A 20,487-nucleotide genomic window follows, 5' to 3' on the forward strand; every position below is an offset into this window, starting at 1 on the left:
CGTAACACTTGACGTGTTTCGGTTTACTTTTAGGTAATATAGTAAAGCGAATCATTTTATTTGAATCCTTTAAGTCATGGTGTTTTGGTGTTTTTGGTTCTGGGTTCAATTCCCACTGTAATACATCAACCAATGTGTCCCTGAGCAAGACACTTAACCCCTAGTTGCTCCAGAGGCATGCAACCTCTGATATATAGCAATTATAAGTCGCTTTGGATAAAAGCGTCAGCTAAATGACATGTAATGTAAATATACTGTACATTTAACACAAGGGTCCCAATGATATGCTACAAAAAATCAACTGACTGCTAATGCTGGCCCACATGTGTACCACCAAAGTCAATTTCGAAAAATCTTTTATGCTGTCACTCTGGTATAGTAGTAGCAATAGCAACAGATAACGCTTCTTGAGTAAAGGTAGCTTAGGTGCATTAGCAGTGCAGGCAGGCGTTGATTGTGGGGAAATGGTGAATGTAAAAGACCATTAGAAGGCTCCCTGTGTGTGTCTGTGTGTGCGTGAGTTGGAGACCGATGATGGATGGAGTGTGCTGACGTGTGCAGCCCAGTGGACTGTGAGACTGGACATGGCTGGTCTCTCTCCGTCTCCCTCCATCTCCTTCTCCCACTCTCTGCCTCACTCCCTCTTTGCTTCACTTCCTCAGGGCCAAACATGTCATGTCGCCACCACTCACTCTCGCTCCTTCCTCTCTCTCTTTTTCTCTGTCTCCCCCATCTCATCTTACTCTCCCCTGCTCTCTGACATTAAGTGGTGTTGCAGGGCAAATGGCAGCTTTAAGACATATTTGAGTGTTAAGTTGAACATATTTTTATTAGACCTACCCATCATCTGCTCAAAGCCATAGGCATGGAATGGTGATCAGTCAGACTAGTCCGTCCATCATGTTTCCTCACTGTCTAGATTTTGGGTATATTCACAGGTGAGTAAAGAGATGAATGAGATTTTTTCAAATAGAATAAAAGATGAAAACCCCTCTACATTGACAGATCATTGGGTGCTTGTAAAATCAAGAAAAACAGAGCCAAGAGGAGGAAAAGCCAAATGCCTATTACCACACACTTGACAACCAGGATTGTGCACTTGCCATCATAATGAGCAATGCACAAACCTGCTGAGGCTGTACATTAGTCATACATTTAACTTAATTTATGAATAAAATAAAAAGATTACCACCTTTTAAAGCACAACTTTGAAAATAAATGTAATTCCAATACTTCACTATTTAAAAACAACTATTGTGGTTTAACTGTGTGTGAACTATAGGCATCATACAAAACTTGATCAATTAGACCTCATGGATTATAGATGGTTCATTTAAATGTGAAAGAATTCCATATTGAACCCTTTCCCTATCTGTGAATTGTATCACAAAACAAGTCCCTATCACTCTCAGGCAGCCTCCTTCTCATCAAGGCTGTCTTTCGGTGCTCATCTTTTCTTCGGCAGAAGTTTATTAAGACCCTTGCTGTCTTCATTCAGTCTGTCATAATTCACCCAGGTACTCGCTCCGTCTCTTCTGTGTTTATTTTACCTTGCCACCACTGTTTGATTCCTAGCAGAGGAAGACTTTCAGGGTTTCAGGGACGTTCCTTCTCTTCTCCAATCAAGCACACTGTCGCCGAGTAGGGAGTATGTTGCTAGGCAACTATGAGAACCTAGTGACAGGGTTCAAATGCTGGTCCTGTGTCTGCAGAGAGCGTACTGCCTCTGTCTATATCATTGCTTTATTGGATTGATGATTCTTGTTTGGGGAAAACGGTAGCTGTCTCTGTCCTCTATTATTGATAGTCAAATCCCTCTTAATGTAAATTATTTGGAAATTATATAACTTGATTTGTGCTGTCCGACAGGTGTCAACCGACTGTGGTACAGCAGGGTTTGTTTTTTTTTTGCTTCTCAGTGTTGCCCCCTCTTTGTAAACTGTGGAATAGCACGGACATGGCATGTCATGCATGGCATGTGTATGACACCAGGGTTGAAAATCTATATACAAGTACTTTGGCCTATATCTACGCTTCATTGGCACAGTAATTGCATTTGTGACCTTTTCATTTTTTTGGGAGACACTGCAACATTGCAACATGGAGGCATATGAATGTGGGTGCTGCTATAAACACCAAATATACTCGGGAAGTCATCCAAAACATTTCTGCTGCTCTGAACGCCTCATAACGCTTACTATCATATTTCCCTGAAGCCTATTACTATCTGTACTTAACAGTATGACCATTTGATGTGATTTAGGTTTTAAAATATTTAGCAATAGATACATGTTTTTTTCAGTGTGTTTAGTTTCAAAGTACTGTAGCATGTTTTTAGTTTGAAATTAAGAAATCTGAAAAGGTGAGCTTATGGTTCAGCATATGTATAGACATGTTGTACTAAGGCAAAACAAAGGTACCTTGGTCTCAGGACAGTACACATTGCAACATACTGGGGTTAGCATAGTTTTTTACATTTGAGAAGCAAGTCATGCATTATAGAGATGGCTGTAGGGGAAAGAATAGTGAGTAGTATAGTTTATACTGTAGTCCTGTACAATGAGGTGCATTATTATTATTCTTTGAGGACAGTGAAGCTGCAATAGGTACAATAGGAACACTGTTGCTGTACATCACGAATGTATAACATTTTGAAATGGGTTAAACAGTGTTTTAAATGTGTAAAATGGTGATTCCCACAGGGTTGAGGCAGAGAAGGCCCGAGCAGAAGCCCAGGCTCAGGATAATGCGCAGTCCAAGGTACAGGATGAAGTGTCCAGGATCCTGTCTGTGGAGCGGGCTATGGCCCAGGAGAGCATCCAGCAGGCTGTAATAAGAGAGAGGATCGCCACTGAGGATGAGAGACTCCGTGCTCAACTCTATGTAAGTCTTTCCACAAACATACGCATTGATGTATGGCAGCTGCTGTGAACTTTACCATCTTATTTTATCTTGTCAAACAGTTTCATACATTTTAACATTGAGTTGGATAAACGTGCACCACAGTAACAAACAAACATTGAACATTTTAACTGTTTGACCTTGCGAGCACAGGCTCACTGATGGGAGCCATTTTTACATGAAGACAGGTCCCATTTTAAGTTCACACGTTCCTGTTCTATCACACAGAGACACAGAGGTGAACCTATTTGCTGTAATCGACAGGTCTTGCTTGGTTCTGTGACAAAATGTCAGGGCTGTGAGTGTGTGACTATCGCTGTGAGCAGTAATTCATAGAACCATCTTGACTGTGTCAACACTGACACCCTCCACACACAGTACATTTAACAGTTTTTTCATAGACGTCAAAGCTTTATCTACATAATGCAAATTCAATGCACAGATTAAGCTCATTTAAAAAAACAAATGGTAAGTAAACACCTCTTTGCTGTATCCACATCTTTGATATTGTTGTCCTCCATATCTCTGCTTGTTCATCCTGCTGTATTATAAAAGCTACCTTCATTTTGGGCAGCCTGTGTCTTTATTTCCTGTAAATTGCCCTTGTAAACATTGTCAGATGAGCTTTCCGTACCACATACACGGGCAGCGTATTATTTTCTAAAAGAAAACACATTTTCCCTCGAGTGCGGCTGCTGTTTACAAACCTATGCTATTGATTATATAGCTCATTTCACATGCTCATCGCCGTAATAGAAAAATGAATCGTTTTCTTGAGAGAGAGAGGGAGAAGGAGAGAAGCGTTGACGTGATTCCACGCCGCAGGACAAGTGTATGAGGGATCCCTCATTTGGAACGGCGATCAAAACAAAAAGAGAAAAAAAAGGTGGCGAGAGAGAGAGAGGTAAGCGAGGGAGGGAGATGCATGATGTGATGTGTTTTTCCCTTCAGCTTCTGTTTCCTGTAATTTAATTTCTGTTTTGCATAGGGAGGGAGACAGGACAAATGAGGGGAAGAGGTAGGAGGAGGGGAGAGAGGGCAAGAATGTAACACCTGCTTTCTATCTGTAATATATGAGCAGCAATGTGAATGGTGGGTCTTACTGAACTGTCACAGTGGAGAGTCCTTGTGGTTGTCACTGCCTGCATGCTCCTAAAGTACTAACTTCTTGTACGTAAGACAACTTTTCCTCCTATGCACTATGAAGCGTTTGCTTGTGGCCCCAAGGCTAACCAAGGGCCTTTAGCAGCCTTTGGGACTACGTACAAATAGCAGCACTGCAGTGGCTATGCATATGAGACTGAGCACACACACACACACACACACACACACACACACACACACACACACACACACACACACACACACACACACACACACACACACACACACACACACAGTGATATCCACTCTTTGTTTCAATCTTTGTCTGTAACCTACAGTATATTTTCAGCGTAAATCCTGTTGATAGTTTCTGTTCTCCCTCCACTTTGTCTCTACATCCTTAAAGCAGAAACATTGCAACAGTTTGAGAGAGAGACAGAAAAAAATGTGTGTGTGTGTGTGAGAGAGAGAGAGGGGAAGAGAGAGAGAGAGTGTGCTTCTGCATGCCTGTGTGATAATTTCCTCAGTTTAAGCATTCTTTTGGAGTGCTGGAGTTTTAATAGAATCCGACGGGTTATCAGTGGAGGCGCAGTGCCGTTCGCACCACTCATGTAATTGTCAAGTCAGACGCTTCTACACAGCCATTGTTCTTTTCAACTGGAGTTGGACTTTTCTGTTTTAAAAGGCAGTCTCTCGCCCAAGACGTCTCCCACCCATTGTCTTTTCACTCCGTTTGTCCGCTACCCACAGTGAACTCATCTTTGATGAAACATAAAACATGTTCTTAAAGTCTTTTGTGCCTGTCTGTCTTTCTGTCCCTCAGTGTCTCAGTGTGAGGCTTTATTTCTTTTTATTCAAAAAGAGGAAAAAAAGAGCAGAAATATATCTTGCTAAGATTAACTTGAAATATGCGCATATGAGCATATATAGTATTTTTTTATTTCACAAGGTGCTTTTAAGTACCGCTCTCGTTAAGATCGAGAAAGAGCTCCAGGGAGAGGTTGTGGTTTACTGTAAGCACATAATCTGGTGGCTGATAGAGCTTTAAGAGGCAATTTTCCTAGTAAACCTGTTAACACCTTATGTATTGTCTTAGAGGCTACACTGGTATGTCCTTGAGCAATAATCACTATATAACAGAGATCTTCAACAGGGGGTCCGGGACCCCTAGGGGGTCCTCAGAGTCAATGCAGGGGGGCCTCCAAATTATTGTTAATAAAAAAAAAAGTAAAATGTAAAAAGTCTTAACATGAATCCAACATATTATTAGCAAATATAAATCCCTACTGCTAAGGTAGCCATCCACAGATACAGTTCATCCTGTAGATTTATTGTGCCACATATATGCTTAACATTAAAACATGATTTATAAAATCATGCCAATAATTATTAGGCTATTTGAATAGTTTAGTAGTCTGTGCAAAAAAGGTATGTATTAGGGCTTAAGGCTGCCCACACATTATTGTAGGCCCAGATTAATACGCAACTTCATTTTATACAATATGTAGTAGGGGGTCCCTGATCCATCTCTCTTTCAGTTAAGGGGTCCTTGGCTTAATAAACGTTGAAGACCCCTGCTATATAAGATTAAGATTACTTTTCTTTAGCCCATTGGCTGAATCTCACTACACAAAAAAGTGTTATGTTTTAGTATAATAATAATAAAATTACTTTTTGTTTTTTTAATTACTTAAATAAGTAAGAGTGTTTTAAAAACTCCTTGATTTATCTCGGCCCACTAGCTGTTTTGGTGTCGAAAGAAATTATATTGTTTTTTCAGTATTGTGGGAACTGGAAGTAAAGCAAAATCAGTGATTTCATACATGTTACATGTTAAAAATACTTGTAGGAAATGTGAAAAGACTGTAAACTGTGTAGTACTGAATTGTTGAGTTTTAACAGTTTTTTTTTTTTTACCATTTCTGTGTCCAGGATTTTTTGGGCGGCCTGAAATCATGGTTTGATGACGCACTGGTGTTAGAGGTTAACATCAGTGTCGTTTCGTTCACCCCCTGTGTAAGCGGCACGAGTTTGCTACTTTTCACAAGCTCTCTTAGCTTTTTCACTCTAATAAATACATGAATAAACAACTTTGTTAAATGCCACAATTATATAAACACAAGCAAAATAGCCATCACTAACATACCTTTCAGTCTTTTGGCCCGAATCGGCTACCCGGCCCGCAGGCAGTTACTGCTCACTGCTGTGGGTGTGTGCTTTGTACCGTCTGTCACCGTGGCACCGAGCGGCACTCTTCTCTGCTCAGGGTGTGTGTGCTAGTGTGCTACCAGCCATAGACCGTGTGTGCTACTAGGTTAACTGCTAACGATATTCTGTTGCTGTGGAGCGGCACTTGTTCTTCGGCTCGTGGGGTGTGTGCAAATTTTTTAGTATACGTGTTAGAGAACTTGTACTGCTGCAAAAAATAATCTGTCATTGTCCAGCAGCTCGTTCTTCTCTATAGAGGGATATAATGGAACAAATGTCCCCAAATGGGCTTTAACCAGTGAGTTTGCAGTCTGTATGTCTGGGCCACTTAGATGCCCTGAAATAGTGTTTTTGAAATGTGAGCATTAAGAAAAAGGCGTATTGAAACAGGGTGCTGTCTTATTCTTATTCTTTATTTATAAAGGACAACACACATTAATCAACATTTCTGTAAATGTGCCAGTGTTAGGCAGCCGGATAATTTTCAACTGTAGTCCTTTGGCCAGATGATTTTAGACCAGAGCAGCAGGAAGCAGCACTATAAGATGATCTGTAGAAAATAACAGAAAGATTGCTGTCCTGTAAGAAGGGGAAAAAGGCTGTAAATGTTTTTTTTGTAGTACAGAAAAGTACTTTGTGTGTCAGAATTTAGATGTTGTCATTGCATCTGCGATTTTATTGCACTTCAAATTGTTTAAATTGAACTTGAATGGACCCGAGCCCTGCGCTCATGTTCATTGCCACTGAAAAAACACTTGTCTATGGCAGCTGTAGTTGTTGTGTTCTTTGTCCAGCGTAGTATTGATTTGCCCCCTCATTAAGATACAGGTCACAGTGAGCAGCAGGACCCCATACAGTCCCCCTTCTACTTCACGCACAATGAGAGCGAGATGCTGTGAGCAGTTATGCCTCCCCATGCTCACCTATAATGACCATAACCATAGCTGCACCAATTACAGTGACACCCATTCTGGAGAATTGCCCCGAGACATGGGGTTAGACTCGGGTTGGGTAGCGTTTAGATTTTATTGATTTAGATTCTGCTTATAGATTCTGATTATTATTGTGTAACGCTTCTGATTTTTACCATATAAAGTACTGAAAGAAAACGAAATGCCTTTAATTTCAGCATATTTTAGGGAGCTATTGGCAGTAATTTGCCATAAATTGATTATTTTTGGTAAAAATAGCTAAAATAAGAAGAATGCAACTATTCTCTTCCTTGTCATACACACGTTGAGTGACCACTGTTCTATACATGTTTTTACTTGAGTTGAATGATCCTTGTACTGTGTCTTTTCATATAGTAGTGTGACTGTTGTAGCAAGTTGTACTGTCAACTTGCTAACCTGAAAATCAAGCGAGGATAATAGCTAGTAGAGTAGAAGTATGTTGAAGCAAACTATTTTTCATATCTATTCATGTAGCAACGATGTTTGGCATCTTAACTTGTCATTTAATGCAATGTAGTTTAAATACAAATCACAGTGGTGCCAAGTGTAGCCAGGGTCCTAGATGGTTTCTACCACCCTAGTGGGAATGCTTGTCCTTCAGGTTTTTCCACCAATAGTCACTCCCCTCCCTGTCAGGCTGACTTGACTATCAGTAATTGAAACTTCACAGCAGTGTAGGCAGAGGTGTGTGTTGTCATGTACATTGTTGTTGGGTTCCTGGGGTTCTGTTGTCTGAGGGGAACATGTTCGGTGTCAGCGCTCACACATGTTCTGCCACTCAGGGGAAACCGCAGTAAAAGAAAGGGGAACACCGGTGCCCACGAGGGGTTTATGTTAGTTAGAAGCACAGCAGTATATTTGAGTTTTTGGCATAGACTCATGTTGCATGGTGTTTTCACCTTGCGTTCTTTGACCAGCTATTTGGAGCATAGCAAACAAGCCGATAATGATTGACATTTAAATGAGCCTTTGATTATCTATAGTTTTTGGGAAGTTGTATTTGAGAATTTGTAGAATCATTTCTGGATGAGTGTGATTTAATGAGCAGCCAGCCCTGTGTGGAAAAACTCTGATTGTTGGCTTAATGCGGTCAAGATGGCCTCATCAAGGAGTTACTTAGTAGACTCATTACACACAAACCCTTAATTAGAGAACAGGTGAATTAGTGATTAATTTCCCAGCAACATCAATTAGGGATGTGTGATTCTTTGCAGATACCTGGTGAAGTCAAAGCAGAAAAGACCAGTGAGTGAATGAGCTCAATATAAATGCAATCTTGTCTTTATGTACGGTCAAATGAGTTTTGACAGAGAGATATACTAGTACACAAGTCATGCACTTATTTACAGTCTACAGCCATCTGTCAGTCCACTCATCTGTGTTTTAATGAAATCAGAGACTTCCACCGTCCCCTCTTTTGATTTCAACGACTCTGCTCCCTGCGGAGCCAAACTGGCCCAGTGGCCAATCAATCACTGGCCACAGCGTTTCACCGAGACACAGGCTCTAACCCCCAGGCAGACTTTTCAATCAAACCTAGAGTCATCAATCTTTCCAAGTTCCAAACAGTGGCCTAGGTGGGGTCTAGCTGGTGGCAATGGTTTTGTCTACTCTTGGCAACTGGTCTAAAACACTTCGATCTTTTTTTTTTTTTCAATTTAAGACCTTAAGCTAACACTCACATTGAGAGACACTAGACATTGAAGAGGAGCGTGTTTGAGTATAAACAGAAACTTCAATGGTTGCATGTCATGATTGAACCGACAACCAACATTCATCCTGGTTATACACTACCTCATTTATTGTAGTATCTCCACTCTAGATTATGGAAGGAAAAATGTAGCTGCACTGGCCTCTATGGGCTAAAGTGTCTGGAATCTCTGACCACATCCAGGTTCACAGCTGGATGTGGTCAGGTATGGCCTGTTGTACTTGTGACTACAGACAGCTGTGATGCTTCAGAGTAAAGGGTCTTTTACACTAGACTCATCCAAGGTGGCGCGCGCCATCGTAACGTCAAAATGACGTAATATCCTGCCAGCGCGCCCGATTTATGGCGCACGAGCAGAGGTCGCGCATGGCTCTTTGTTTTTTCAGCGGCGCGCGACAAAGCGCCACCTCTGTTCAGGAGAAGACTGCAACTAGTGTCGCGAGCACCAGCGCGGGTATAAATAGTCACAACGTCACATTTGCACGCGCCAGCTGGGCTGCGTCTAGTGTATAACACCCTTAATGCTGCAGCGCCATGTTACATCACAGCAGTACAGGGTTTGGAAAAAGCCTGTTGTCACCACTAGTTGGTGGTGCAAGCAGGATTATTAGCCTGGGTACAGTTGCTCTTAAACAGGTGGTTCTTGGCTCAATCAGTAAAATGATTGCTTTGCTCTTTTATGGTCCACTGACTATAAGTCAAATGTGGACCGAGAATATATGTTTGAATATGAGTATATTGAGTATAAAATGATAAAAACCAAAAACTTTCTGTATCACAATTGAAGAAACAGGCCTCTTATAGATCGATAGAACCCTTAAACTGCATTTCTAAATATTAATATGGAAGTAAGTTCAATGTGAAAGGGAAATAAATGTTTGCTAATATGGAGATGAGGCCCAATAATATAATGTATTTCTTTTATTTGCCAAGTAAATTTACACATATGTTGAATGTATCCTCTGCATTTAACCCATCTAATAACCCTAATTAATTACACAACAAAAAAACACAATAAAAACAGGGTGCTCATCTCCAGAGCCCTGGTTTACCTGTCAGCCTTGTTGTTAATCATGCTTTTGTTGCTGCCTCTGTTTTCGTTTTTATCCCTCTCTCTCTCTCATGCACACAGACACACACTAACACATACACTGTAGTGTATATACCAATAGCTAATGTGATGTTCCATGATTTTTCCACCACCTCGGCTTTCACAGCAAGGGATAATACAGCATAACAAGAATGTTTGTGTGCTCCCTACACACACACACACACACACACACACACACACACACACACACACACACACACACACACACACACACACACACACACCATGTCCATCCTGTCAAAGCTCCTGGAGAAAATCAGTGCCTACTCTTTCCTTAAACTGTGTTCCATTTGATGCTTGGCTGGCTTGAAAATGACTATGGGTAAAGCTTAACATTTTAAATGCAGAAAGTCCCCCTCTGCTCACCCAGGCACTCCGCTCCTCTCCACCCCTCTAGAAAACTGCAGTCTCAGGCAAATGTCCTGCTCATTTTTTGGGGCTGAAATCTTGTGTGCTTCTTTGCTGTTGCATTTTAGATACAGCCGACTGGACCCTGCTGATAATGGGCTGACAATTTAATTTCCCAGGTATTAAAGGAGACTTGCTGGGTTTTGAATTGGTGTCCGTTGGTGGTATCTCAAAAAAATAGAGAGAGAAAAAAAAAAAAAACATTTCTGTTTCTCTAAACTTATTATTTTTTTCTCCACATCACAGAGTATAAAGAAGATTGGGGATAGAAAAGGTCCTCGTGTTTTTTTTACTTTGAATGAGATAAAGAGAGGTAGTGGCTCACTGTGATTTACATATATTGTGGATATGCTCAGCTCACCAAGAACAAATTGCATCTTTGACTCCAGTTCTCTGAGCTGTTGTAAGCACAGCCCCTGCCAGGCTTGATGTAACTGAATTTAAGAGATTTGTCAGACTGTTGATTTGTAAAGGTAAAAGTTATTTTTTTCCAGGTATTTTTGGTCTGTAGATGTGTTACGGAAGAGGTAAGGGTGATGTGGCATAAATCACAGATCAACCCAAAAGTAAGGGGTACCTTTAACAAATAGGACCACCAGCTTGTTCCTCCTCAGATTGTTTCTCCAGTTTGTGAAGAATAGTTTTCCCCCCAGTCTGGCTGAGGTTTATGATTTATTTGTTGGCCACACACTTTGATTGGTGACACAATACTTCACTATTTTTGCCTGGTGATATCAAAAGTCTTCTCTTCAAAGTGTTAAGAGAAAAAGAGCAATAATGCAACCTATTATAGGTTAGAATTTGGGGGTGATTTTGGGATCTTGGCAGTGCTTTGATTTGTTGTGCAACTCTGTTCACCATTCCCATCAGACCAGTTTTACCACATAAAGTGCAAGTCTTTTGGATAAACTCTTATATCACTGTGGATATATTAAGTATACATGGGACCTTACAAACTATATTCCCTCCACAACGATGAATTATTTAGGTCACTGAAAAATTACAAACAACATGACAATCAGCTGTGTATTTTTTTATTTATAGTTGCCTTTTGGAAATGCAAAGCTTTCAACAACCTTCAGATTTTTTTTAAAGTTCAATGCATGAGGTAGAGGCATGTTTTGTCTTGGTGTGAAATTAAGTGAGCAGATATTCTGTCTGCACCACTGCCCCTTTGATTGACTATACATACATGTGTCCATTTGTTCTCTTTCTCCTTCCTGTCTTTGGAATGCTCCCTCTTTCACATCTTGAAGGGTGTCCACTCAACCGTTCTTTACATATTGGCAGCCCTACCTCACCCCTGCCCAGGGTGTGGTGCCCACACACCATGCCAGTATTAGGGTTAGACAGGAGGTCAGGCTCTAATTGGCATGGCCCATGGCTGGCACTCTGCGCTAGGCCCTTACCCTGTCAGCTAATTGGCACTGCAAGCGGCCAGCGGCGGGGCTGCGATACGGAAGCGTTTCGATTGATGGATGGATACTGGTGTCAGGAACACTTTTTTCTGACAAGAGAGCCTTTACCGTCAATTTACTGCCTCAGCCTCAGTGGGCAGTGTATGTATTTATGTATTTATCCTCATTTGTTTTAAACATTTTGGAAAGCTGACCAGAAATATCTAATCTTATTGTGCTGTGTGCTCTTGTTCACCTTTGTCTAAGCAGTGAATGCATTTGACTTATGTAAACAGAAACTAATTACCTTATAGCACTTTCAGCACAATGCATAACAGAAAATTTGAGGTTTGTGCTATTTCCAGCCAAGCAAAAGAGACTTTTACCTGTTTAGTTTTTTTTGGCCATTTCCGCTTTTAATGGATAGGACAGCTGAGATATGAAAGGGGAGAGATGGGGGGGAAGACATGCAGGAAACTGTCACAGGTCGGACTCGAATCCTGGACCTTCTGCGTCGAGGTATAAACCTCTACATATGTGCGCCCACTTTACCAACTGAACTAACCCGGCCACGATTTTTAAGTTTTAAAGTTTTTTAGGTTTTTCTTTTTCCTCTATATATTTCAAGTCGCTATTAGTGAGTGTAGCAAGATATTTCTTCTTGTGAATTCTAATTTTAGCCATTCATTACAGCTAAAGACACGTATACAGCAACTGCATAACTGTCATTTAGTAAAAAGTTGATTTCATTTTTCTGGTCAAAGTGATTGCAATAACAGCAATTATCATTTTTGTGAATTTAAGAGTGAACCGTGGCAAGTTTTAACTGATTTTATTAGGGTTTAATACATTTTAGAGTTTTCAGAGTGAGAAGCAGTAGATAAGCAGTGAATTTGAATGCCTATTTGTTGGTGCTGTAGATTTTGGCCTGTTGTTTGCCATGGTGTTATTTTGTGTGGTTGCATATTCTCCAATTTGACTCCTTTTTATAGGGCCTTGTACTAACATGAATTCTGTGCATTGGTAGAGAGAATATCAGGAAAAACAAGATCACTATAAGAAACGGACAGTTACTAAAAGGTGCAAATCATTTTCAGTGATGTTGAGACATGCAACTGTATTTAATAAAATGTAACATGTTGAACCTGACATTTCTTGCCTTTTTCTAAAACTGTAATGTCAGTGGTACAGTAGCTGGGACTGTAATAGTCGCAACCTCTTTGCAGCCTGTAGTATTATTGTAATAATAGAATAGTTTGCAATATTTTCTTTCTGTTTCCTAACCTCTCTCTTTCACTCATCCTAGCTGAGACTTAATTGGCAAGATATTTAAGGGCAAAGGTTAGAAAAGCAAGCATCCTGAGTTAACTTGGACGCGTTGTATGCATGTGGCTCAGTGCAGTAGATGTGTTGGATGTGTAATATATTTTCCTTTGAGCTCATCCCTTTCCCTTTTCTTGGTCTTTCTCTGTTTTCACTCTTGGCTCTGACAGGAGAGTGGTATTAATGAGGTTCTATAGTATTGAACAGTCAGCTCAGCTAATGGTGCTCGAGGTAGAGATTTTGATTGAACGATGGAATGAACTTCAACATATGAAGGGAACGAAGAGAGGGGAGTCAAGAAGCAGAAAATCTGGGTGAGATATAGAATATGTGAGAGAATGGAAAGAGGATACAATATAGGGGGATAAATAGAGAGCAAACAAGAGAGAAACCCAAATTGATCCACAAAGCAGTTTTCAAAATAGGTAACACGCTCCAATTAGGAAACGAACCAATCCAAAGCAGCACTTAAAAACTACAAAAAAAAGTGTAAACTTTAAACACATTTCAAATAACCTGGGAGGAATAGCAACAACATAGCACTGTATCTGCATGCAGGAATTATTTTGGTGAAATAAGAATATTTATTTACTCATTAATGTGATTTGACGTGTAGGTGTAAAGGATCATACTTACAAGTCAATAATAAATTAACAGGCTAACCTGTGATTTAAGAGAAGAAAATAACATCAAAATGGCTCTTTTCTGTGCATCCCTTTTAAAGTCGTTAAGGTAAGAGGAAAAGGCATATATTCAGATAAAGAGGTTAGCAGATTAGAGGTGACCCTGAATCTGCTGACATGGGCTTGATGGACAGAAGCTGAAGGTGGACTGTGGCCCCCTCCCGGCTTCATCAGGCCTGGGAAGACCACCTGCTGCTGGGTGGAATGAATATGCATTGATACACAGCATGTGCACTGAGATATGTACAGTATGCCCACAGCCATAATCAAACAAGGATTCAGTCACTTACATATACACTTGGATGGATTTTATCATGCAGATAAATCCAAGTAAGGCTTCACATGCTGCAGGTACATGACTGACGGGTCAGGCACATGCAGCTTGAGTTATCCACAAAGTCCAATGTCAGCAACATATCCTCGGGCTGTCTTTCTCCCACCTGCATGTCTTCCCCTTATGTCTTTCCTTCCACATTCCTCTCACCTTCTTTCTGCTCTAGGTTGTTCCATGTCTTTTCTCTCTTCAACCAACTCTCTCTCATTCACTTTGCTCCCTAGGGACATCTGTTGTCCAAAGACAATATGCCCCTCTCTACTCTCAGGTTTTTCCACTGTGTCCTCTGCTGTCAAGTAAAGGAATTTCCTGCCATAGGTTTATGTGTCTGAATGAATGCGTACTAGCATTCTCGCCACCACCTTCTCCCAATATCCCATTACTCTCACTGCTCAGATGTTAAACAGAGTTGTGGTCAGGAATTATAAGTGAGTGGAGGTTTTATGTCCATACAAAACCTGGATCCTGAAAAAGAAGCTCCAAATAACCATAGTTAGTAGTACTAATACCTTCCTTTAACTAAATGAGACAATTAATCATGACAGTCTAGCTCTCTTGTTTGGTGCCCTTAAGCAAGTCATTGAACCCCCAACTCCTTGGCAACCCTTTCACTCTGACGTGTGTGTGTGTGTGTCTGTGTGTGTCTGTGTGTCTGTGTGTGTGTGTGTGTGTGTGTGTGTCTGTGTGTTAATCCCAATAAGGGATTAATAAAGTGCTTCTTCTCATTATGGACAAGATTGTCCCTCTGATGTTGTTGTTAGCTTGGCCACACTCCTTTTTTCTTTCTGCCTTCATGTATGTCTGTATCTAGCTTCCTCTCTACAAGCACCAGAGTATCTACTCCCTTCCTTTCATGCTCAGCCCCTTTGTCCCCATTGTTCTCTCGGCATGCCCCCTGTTCCCATCTTGGCTGAGACTTCCTTCATACATGCCCCCCATGTCTCGGTAATGAACCCACAGCTCTTCATCTCTCCTCCTTCTTCTCCTGTGTGTTGGACATGACAGATGACTGGGGACCTCCAGAGGTTCGCTCCCCAGGGCTCTAGATAAAGGCAGTTCCAACCACAAGATGATCAATCAATCAGTTTACACCGCGGGCGCCCGATCAGCCAATTAATCAATCTCTGAGCCAGCAGATGTTGTTGCCGTCCCTCAGCGAAGGTGCTGGCAGTGGAGCGGTGGAGGTGGTGTTTCCAACACAGGCCGAGGGGCTTGAAGTGTCTGGTAGTAGAAAGGAAAGTCATTTTTCATGTTTCTACCAGGATTTCAACCTTTTGTAGGCTCACTTGTCCCATTCGTTTTCACTGGACGATTTTTCTTTTCAAGCTTTTCCTATGATATTCCCTGCTTTTCATTCTTGAGAACATCTTAAAGGAAGCATGTTACTACTTATCTTTTATAAGCTTATAATTATCTTATTATTACTATGAACCTCGCTGTTTATATCCTTCCTGAAAATAAATTAGTATATTCTCTAAACAGCTCCACATATGGGAGAAGTGCAAAGGAGATATTAATGTGTGAGTGGGTTGACACCCCTGTCTCAGTATCATTAAGGCCAGCTGGTTCACATCAAGCCTTCTGTTGACCCCTGTTCACAGTCAATGAGCTACAGACTCCACAAGGACACTTCATTTTAATGTGTCCTTAATCAGCCAGTAGTTAGGATACACGCACAAACATTGAGACACCCACACTCACCACCTACACCTCTTGGCCTTTGGTCCCTGTCTTGGCCCCTCGGTCCCTGTCCTGGGTAGGTCAGCCCTTTGACCCACCAGGTCATTGCGTCATTACTCACTGTACTAAGAGATCCCCCGTGAGAGTTATTCTGTCTGCAGCCTGTGGTTTTGATGTCTTTTTCTACCAGGTCATTTGTTTGTCCAAGATCAAGTCAAGTTACTAAAGTTTGCAAACATATATAGGAGTAATAATGTACCATTATATGTTCTTGTACAGGGTTTGTGAAAACAGGATTTTACATGTTTTTTTTAACCATGCTAGAATCAGATGCAAACATTTATACTCATAAACATGAGTAACCTGAACTGACGGGTAACTTATTTATTGTTTTGATGATCAGCCACTTTGCTACATACTGCATGCCAACAGACACCTGGTAAGCAGCATCTGGACACTGCTGCTGTGCTGGCATAAACACTGGTTCCACAGCAAAAGCAAGTGTCTAAACAATATGTGCATAAAAAAATAGACACATATTTACAGCATAATGGTCAGAAGGTAATTGCTTCAGTCAGAGCTTCTTAGCACAGTCAGCTTGTTCCCAATGATTAATCACTGCTCCTTTTGACTTTATTTTGACTATTCCCAGCTCCACTGACATAAATCCCTGTGAAGCGGGGCCCAGGATGCTGCATTATTATGTTGTGAAAGGGTGGCCATGCTGTCAAGTTTGTTTCGGGGCGTCCTTGTAGTCCAGCGGTCTTAGACGTATGTAACTGATTCAAAAACAATCTTTGTCCCCATGTTTCCTGTTGCTCTGTATAGTGGACTGTTATAACAATAGCCAACTCAACTGACCTTATGGGGTTTATTTCTTTTCTTTGTTGGTCGTACCATCAGAGAGTCAACACAGCAACTGAACTTCATTCATCACATATAAGAATTGGTACTAGAATTAGAAGGAAAGAAAGCCTTTGACACTTAAACATTATTACATTTTAAAATGGTTGTCATGATAAGAAGATAAATCAGGTATCATATGATGGCTTGTTGTTGGTCTATGTTGCTTTCTTACTTCAAGCTTACTCTACCTTTCCGACAGATTTTGTGACTTTTTGAAAATGGTATTCCGACAAGCTTGTCTTTATGCTGAGATTGAACAGTTGTGTGGAGTTGAAAAAGTAGTCAGGATTCTTCTCTCAAGCTGTCTTTTTTATTATTCTATTATTATACTACTGCAGTCAGTTTTTGTGAATAGCTAATAACACTTTAATCATCACTTGCCATGTTTAGACCACAAGTTGTACGAACTAGTTTGTTTAAAGCACGTCCGGCCTTTACAAAACAGGACACAGGGCACTGTCTTTATGCACTCTCAATCTCAGCTAATTTGATATGCAACTGCATTCAAATGTCATCACACTTACTGTTGAAATGAATCAAATTGAATCGGTTCAATCGGTTCAGTTGAATTAAACCAAACGGAACAGCTATGACGGTAGGCAGTTGGTTAAGTAAAGGCTCATTTTTAAGTGATGGCCCACTTAAGCTCAATATATGATAGCATGTCTTTCGCATATCAAGTATTACTTTCTGATAATTGTGCAATTAATTTCGATTTATTTTGAATACAGCACTTTTGATAACATTCACTAGATACAAGGTAAACTTGATTCAGCGGCCTGAGAAAAATGTACACTGAACCCTGTAGCAGGATTGTTAGTAATAAAAAGTTACATGTTTCTCAGCCATCAGTATTAAAGAAGTGTTTGACAGTGTGTTTGTCCTTTAGTGTTATCAGTCAAGGTTAAGCCCATTAACTGACCACACTTTATCTGACACGATTATATCGCCCATAACCCTACCACCTCCTATGGAGACTAATAGCTAGCCTTGAACCTAAGTGTTATTGCAGCTCGGTAAAACCACATGCTAATTAACCAGCCAAAGTGACTGGTTTCCAATGAAGTTTTACAGCTACTGCTACCAGGACTTATGTTTTATTAGTGACTCTAAGGGTAATGTGTAAAACCGCCAGTAAGGTCTGTGTTAGGTGATATCATTTTACACTCCATCACTTAGATTTGATCTGCCAGTGATAGCTTTTAAAGATAGAGTTGCAATGGTTTTAGAGGCAGTTACAGGATGTGCCAAGATATATGTGTGTGTGTGTGTGTGTGTGTGTGTGTGTGTGTGTGTGTGTGTGTGTGTGTGTGTGTGTGTGTGTGTGTGTGTGTGTGTGTGTGTGTGCGTGCGCGCGCTTTGTATGGATTCGTTTTTGGCTGCAAAAAGTAAGAAACTGTGTTTTTTGTCAAACCCGTCTTTTAAAATATTCTCCTATCTCCTTGATATGACAGTTCTCGCAACAGCTGTCAAAAAACCTGGTTCTCCTTCCAACTATCTTGTCATCCATATTCCATCCACAATTTGACCCGTCTCTCCCTCTCTTTCATCTTCTCTAGTCCATGAACTTCCCCTCCCTTCCCTCTATCCATCTCTAACCTCCCACATGCCACCTACACCTCCGCCGTGCCAATTAACACCAGAGCACGGTCACATTGTGCTGCCCCTTGACCCCCTCCCTGCTTGTCGAAGCACACAGGACCCGAGGCCCGCTGCTTCAGTATTAGTTTGTCACAGGGCCCTGTCGCACAGCTCTGTGATAGATGGGCCCTGGTGAGCAGCTCTGACCGACCGTGCTGCAGCACTCACTCGGATGGTGTGAGGGAGCATTGATTATGATGCTAGTCGTGACAGGGGTGAATCAGGGCTCAGCTGATGGTGGCAGGGGGAAGACAAAAGAGACCAAGGTTATGGATGAGGTGCTGTTAGTTAATGTGAAGTGATTTGATTTGTGCTCTATCGATCATGGCATCTTGCAAGATTATTTTCATCTAGCGTGATTTATAATCATGTGGCGGACGTACAGTGTAACAGTGAATCACCTCATTGTTACAATGCAGAGGTCTCCATCATTGAAGTGTGAAATGAAAAATGTAATATGTACAGAATTGCTAATAGCGATTATTGGATTGTGTTTTTTTTTCTTGTAAGAAGAAATTGCCTTTTTTTTTATTAAACATTGTGGTGCCAAGCCTAAATGTATGCTGTCGCCAATTGGTTTTGTAAACTTTGAACTAAATTGAATTTTATCATAAGATGTATCACTTGTTTAAGTCGATGGTTCTTCACCTGGGGGCCAGGACTCCCCAAAGGTGTTGTAATGTATATGTTGTAACAGGATAATTAATGGTGTAGGAGATAATCAAAAACATTTATTTATTTCACACATGATGTCCATTTTTTCAAGCTTGTCTCTAATACAGTCATATACCTTTTCTTGTAAAATACTGGATAGTGTTACCCTTTCAGGCCTCCAAAAGCTATTCAAAAGGAACAATTTAAGGGAGAATTACTTTCATTATACTGCTTACAACTAATAGACATGGTAAATGTATGACGAGTGGGTATACTGTAGACATGTTAGGAGGACACAAGTCAAAAAGGCAGAAAACCACTTAAGTCTTTACACTGAACATGACAGCTGATGTGTGCTGGTTTTATTTTATACTGTAAAAGTTGGATCAATTTCTAATTGTAACACAACAAGGCCTCCAAATTAAATGACAAAATGCCAGTCCTCAAAAATTGCATATTGCATAATATGATTTTTTTAATCTGGCATCAACATTATTTGTCCATGCCTTACATAAAATTGAAAAAAAAAAAAAAATGAAATTTATGGTTTGGTTAGGTTAAGGCACTATATCGACTTGGTTAGGAAAAGATCATGGTTTGGGTTAAAATGACCACTTCGTTAAGATTAGGGCCTTAGGGGACCTTTGTCGTCATGGTTACAGGCAACAACAATTATGGCCATGGTTAAAAGTAGGGCTGCAACTAACGATTATTTTCATAGTCGATTAATCTGTCGATTATTTTCTCGATTAATCGATTAGTTGTTTGATCTATAAAAATGTCAAAACATGGTGAAAAATGTGGATCAGTGTTTCCCAAAGCCTAAGAAGACATCCTCAAATGTCTTGTTTTGTCCAAAACTCAAATATATTCAGTTTACTGTCACAAAGGAGAGAAGAAACTAGAAGATATTCACATTTAACAAGCTGGAATCAGAGAAATCTTATTTTTTTTAATAAAAAAATGACTCAAACGATTAATCGATTATCAAAATAGTTGGCGATTAATTTCATAGTTGACAACTAATCGATTAATCGATTCATCGTTGCACCTCTAGTTAAAAGAATCTGACAGTGACTGTCGGCTAGAAATGTGAAACCCGTGTGACCTGTCCGTCCACCATGACCTCGTCCTATACGTGGACTTTGTCGCTCTATAACAATGTTACCTGACTTCCTCCTTTGCTCCCGTCATAATTCTTATGGCTGCTAGAGGGCTTTGTCACTTGATCGTTAATATATAAAGGTCTTTATAATAACAGGGACTCTTATACGTAGCCACACACAGTAAAAGTACATACTCACACATGCAGTTGCCCTAAGCCTTCTGATCGCTGCAGGCACGGAGTTATTTTTATTTCAGTCCCTTGGAATGCTTTAAAAGAAAAAATGAACGGAGAGAACACTTAAAACAAAAAAGCATATGTGAAAGACAATAGTGTATGTGAGCAAATCAGTGAGAAAACAGGAGGTG

The 20,487-nt window shown here is 40.5% G+C and overlaps 1 protein-coding gene across 5 annotated transcripts in view; it reads left to right on the plus strand.

Annotated features, from left to right (window-relative positions):
• The window catches only part of chchd3a (coiled-coil-helix-coiled-coil-helix domain containing 3a), a 68,781-nt gene that overhangs the window by 17,872 nt on the left and 30,422 nt on the right, over positions 1-20,487 (plus strand). For all 5 annotated transcript variants that reach the window (XM_035996042.1, XM_035996044.1, XM_035996043.1 and 2 more), the window contains one exon: positions 2,703-2,883. In XM_035996042.1, coding sequence (XP_035851935.1) covers positions 2,703-2,883 — 181 coding nt within the window. The remainder of the gene's footprint in view (positions 1-2,702; positions 2,884-20,487) is intronic.

This window comes from Sander lucioperca, chromosome 20 (genome assembly GCF_008315115.2).
Source record: "Sander lucioperca isolate FBNREF2018 chromosome 20, SLUC_FBN_1.2, whole genome shotgun sequence".
In the NCBI taxonomy this organism is placed as follows: Eukaryota; Metazoa; Chordata; class Actinopteri; order Perciformes; family Percidae; genus Sander; species Sander lucioperca.